General features: G+C 39.4%; 1 protein-coding gene across 4 annotated transcripts; it reads left to right on the top strand.

Annotated features, from left to right (window-relative positions):
• Window positions 1-674: 674 nt before the first annotated feature.
• On the top strand, window positions 675-3,399 carry LOC123967085 (C-X-C motif chemokine 10-like). 4 transcript variants are annotated; one of them, XM_046043106.1, is made up of 5 exons: window positions 675-827; window positions 2,202-2,319; window positions 2,503-2,623; window positions 2,988-3,065; window positions 3,158-3,399. In XM_046043106.1, exons 2-5 carry the CDS (start codon window positions 2,256-2,258, stop codon window positions 3,243-3,245), a joined length of 351 nt encoding a protein of 116 aa, XP_045899062.1. In that variant the 5' UTR covers window positions 675-827; window positions 2,202-2,255; the 3' UTR covers window positions 3,246-3,399. The 4 variants fall into 4 exon arrangements, with proteins under 4 accessions (XP_045899062.1, XP_045899065.1, XP_045899064.1 ...); XM_046043109.1 differs by lacking the exon at window positions 675-827 and adding an exon at window positions 1,141-1,161; XM_046043108.1 differs by lacking the exon at window positions 675-827 and adding an exon at window positions 1,463-1,595.
• The last annotated feature ends 927 nt before the right edge of the window (window positions 3,400-4,326 follow it).

The following is a 4,326-nucleotide window of genomic DNA, read 5'->3' as shown; positions in this document are numbered from 1 at the left end:
CAGTGTTCTTTTCCTTATCATTCTTTTAAATTGTCCTGTGCTCATTTAATACCTGTCATTAAAAATGGTATAGCAAATTACAGGAAAGTAGGATATTCAGTACTTCAGTATTTTCAGTGCTTTCACACTGCATCCCCCTTCTGTTTCATTTCAACTGTCTGGCCTTAATAGAGAAGAAAGGAGAAGGATATAAAACTAGAGAAGGAAAAAACAGTTGTGGTGGGATTTTTATTTTGTCCAGAAAAGTGAAAGAGGACATAAAACTGAAACTAACATTAAGGCTATGCCTTCTACTGAAACACTGCATTTCCTATCAAACCTGTTGCCCATAGGCCATGACCCCAGATCAGTTCTACCACTACAGCGGAAAGAAAATGAAATTGTGCTTGCCTCAACTTAAAATCATTGCAATTACAAATGCTTTAGTATTCTCATGTTTATTTCTTTTGTTTGTATTGGAACGACACAAAAAAAGCTGAGAAAAAAAATCCAAATCTGAGTTGTTCCACACAGAGCTGCAAAATTGACAGGACAAAATTATTGACACCATTTCAAAATCTTCAGAAATGTGTTGCCCCTTTAATTTGTAAATAAACTCACCTGGAGCAATTCACAGGTGCTGGCAATGTAGAAATCACACTTACTTTAAAATGGAGAAAGGTTGACTCAGCCTTTGTGTTGTGTTACTGGGGTACAACATTGAGCATGGATTATAAAAAAAAATAACAAAAAGGATTTGATAGCCAAAACTTTGGAAAAGCATGAACAATTTTAAGGCTACATCTCCAGAAATCTTAATGTTTCTGTGTCCACTGTGCGCAACATTGGTAAGAAGTTTACAGCCCATGACACTGTAGCTTATCTCCCTGGACATGGCGAAAGAGAAAAATTGATGAAAGATTGCAACAAAGATGTGTTTGAATAGCGGGTAAAGAATCTCAATCAACTTCCTAACAAATTCAGGCCGACCTGCAGACACAGGGTACTACAATGTCAGCTCGCACTATCAGTCGCCATGTGAATGAAAAGGGAGGACCCCACTGCTGACACAGAAACATAAAAAAGCCAGATCAGAGTTTGCTAAAGATACCTGAGGAGGCCAAAATCCTTCTAGGAGAGAGAATGTCCTGTGGACAGATGAGACTAAAATAGAGCTTTTTGGTAAAGCTATCATTCTTCTGTTTTCAGCAAACAAAATGAGGCATTCAAAGAAAAGAACATTGTCCCTCCAGTCAAACATGGTGGAGGTTCACTGATGTTTTGGGGTTGCTCCGCTGCTTTAGGTGCTGGATGTCTTGACTGTGTGCATGGCATTATAAAATCTGAAGAATACCAAAGAATTTTGAGGAGCAATTGTAGGAACTAGTGTCAGAAAGCTCAGTCTCGGTCAGAGATTATGGGTCCCACAGCAGGACAATGACCCAAAGCATTCTTTGTTTTTTTTTCAATGGAGACTTCTGAATTGGCCAGCAATGAGTCCAGAATCCCCTAACGCTCCAGTGGGGAGATCTAAAGACAGCAGTTGGGAGAAGGAGCCCATCAAATCTCAAAGACCTGGAACAGTTGGCAGAAGAAGAGTTGTCTAAAGTATAGAGGTGTAAGAAACTTATTGCTGGTTACAGGAGGTGAATGATTTCAGTTATTTTTTCCAAAGGATGTGCTACCAAATATTAAGTTGAGGGTGCAAATCATTTTGCCCAGTCCATTTTTGGAGTTCTGTGTGGAATGTCTCAGATTTGGCAAAAACAAAGGGATTTTAACAATTTCTTTTTCTTTAGTATGATATTTTATTGTCACCAAGACACACAAACATTTAATTAATTTGAGTTGTGGCATAATTTACACTGCTCAAGTTTGATGAAGGTTTTATTCAGGTTTACAGTTCCAACAAGTTACACTACTGTTTTTCTATTCTTGTTTACATACATAATATTTAAATGCACTTTTAAAATCTAAAATCTGGTTAGATTATTTATTAGTGAAAGGAGAGATGAAGGAGTGAGTGCTTTTTTTTTCTTTGTGGTTTTTGAAGTTTCACTTCCCAGAAAATTCCCTTTAAAACAGGAAGGATGAGTGACGTCTCCAAAGAGCGTATTTAAGTGGCTCCTCGGCCTCTGTGCCTCACAGCACTTCTGTCAACAATCTTTGCTTTCTTTGACTCTTGCACTAATTACACCTCTTTCTGCCATCTTCACCACAAGGAACAAGATTTATTTTCTAGCATCAGTGTCATCTGACCGAAGACGAAACCAACAATGTCCAGCATCATGAAAGTGTTTCTGCTCCTGGCCTCCATGGTCTACATCTCTAAAGCCCTACGTAAGTTTTTATACTTTTTTGTCATTTACAAATCTTACATACATAGACAATGTGAGGCTCATGTAGTTGACAGACAATGAGTAGATAAAAACATCTCTTTATATTTCATACATTCTGATATGATCTGGTAGCTGTGAGCAGAAATATTTTATATTTTCATTTTCATCTTGTCTTCTTCTCTAGTCGGCGAATCAGGACAGCAGTGTCTGTGTCAACGTGTCAGGAATCAAATTGCTTCAAAGTCTGAAGTAAAGGACATCCAGATCTACCCAGCAACCGTCTTCTGTGACACAGTGGAGATTGTGTATGTAACACTTAAATCTTTGTGGAAAAATGGGATTTTAATTTGTTATAGAAATAGATTTGTTGTTTGCATTTTATGCTAATAGGATGCTTGTATCTCCCTCAGTAAACCTGGCACCATTAAATCTAGAATGCCACTTTAATAATTTTTAAAGATTTATCAAAGGTCGAAGTCTGGCACTCAACCATTACTAACTCCTGCTAAAGGAACAATAATTTAAGGCATATTACAGTCTCTGAAATCTCTACTTCTAGTCATCAGTCTACTTGCCTGAATCATGTGTTCATCTATTGTATTTGGAGAAGAGAGTTTGGCCTTTCCTGAGTCACTTCACCTGAGTCACCTTTTCTATCTGTTTCAACAGGGTCACCCTCAACAGCGGCCTTCGCTATTGCCTGAACCCCAAGTTGAACGCAGTGAAAAGACTCCTGGCTAACGTCATGTGAGTATATTTACTGACATGAATCCAAGCCTCACCTGAACACCACTCTGTTGTAATGAGTCTAATGTTTGTCGTCCTCGTGTCATTTCTAGAAAACAGAAGACCCCTACTACCTCTACTACAGCCAGACCTACTGAGCTCTCTTCTACCGCACGCAGCACCAGCACAGCTCGCATCTGACTCTCTTTACGTCCTTGGATCAATAAGAAGCTCACATGACCTCGGACCCCCAACAAAGGCACCTTTAGAAAAATGTGAAATGAATTAAACTTTTTGTCCATTTATCTTTTATTTATACTGATGTGCACTTACAATATATTTCCATTTAATTTAATGTTCTCTTTATTTGTTTTTGTGTGTGTGTGTGTGTGTGTGTGTGTGTGTGTGTGTGTGTGTGTGTGTGTGTGTGTGGTAAAACCAAGTTTTTCTGCATTTCTGGTCAATTCCGTTTGGGTTTTTTTAATAAAAAAAACAGAGATCAGAGCAGTGAGTATTTGTTTCCTGTTCCATGTATGATACTGTGTTCTGTAACAGCGTTGTGAATCTGTGGCCTATGTCAGTTCACGTATCCTGTGATCTCAATTAGGTTGCAAAACATTAGGCCCAAGTAGCCTATCACAGGCGGTTACACTCTAAAGTGACTTCTAGACATGACTAATGGTGTTACTAGTGGGCTACTTACACTCACCTAAAGGATTATTAGGAACACCTGTTCAATTTCTCATTAATGCAATTATCTAATCAACCAATCACATGGCAGTTGCTTCAATGCATTTAGGGGTGTGGTCCTGGTCAAGACAACCTCCTGAACTCCAAACTGAATGTCACAATGGGAAAGAAAGGCATTTTGAGCGTGGCATGGTTGTTGGTGCCAGACGGGCCGGTCTGAGTGTTTCACAATCTGCTCAGTTACTGGGATTTTCACACACAACCATTTCTAGGGTTTACAAAGAACGGTGTGAAAAGGGAAAAACATCCAGTATGCGGCAGTCCTGCGGGCGAAAATGACTTGTTGATGCTAGAGGTCAGAGGAGAATGGGCCGACTGATTCAAGCTGATAGAAGAGCAACTTTGACTGAAATAACCACTCGTTACAACCGAGGTATGCAGCAAAGCATTTGTGAAGCCACAACACGCACAACCTTGAGGCGGATGGGCTACAACAGCAGAAGACCCCACCGGGTATCACTCATCTCCACTACAAATAGGAAAAAGAGGCTACAATTTGCAAGAGCTCACCAAAATTGGACAGTTGAAGACT

Source organism: Micropterus dolomieu, unplaced genomic scaffold, assembly GCF_021292245.1.
Source record: "Micropterus dolomieu isolate WLL.071019.BEF.003 ecotype Adirondacks unplaced genomic scaffold, ASM2129224v1 scaffold_8, whole genome shotgun sequence".
NCBI lineage: Eukaryota > Metazoa > Chordata > Actinopteri > Centrarchiformes > Centrarchidae > Micropterus > Micropterus dolomieu.
Note: the sequence above shows the minus strand (reverse complement) of the source record. Positions and strands in the feature narration are given on the sequence as shown.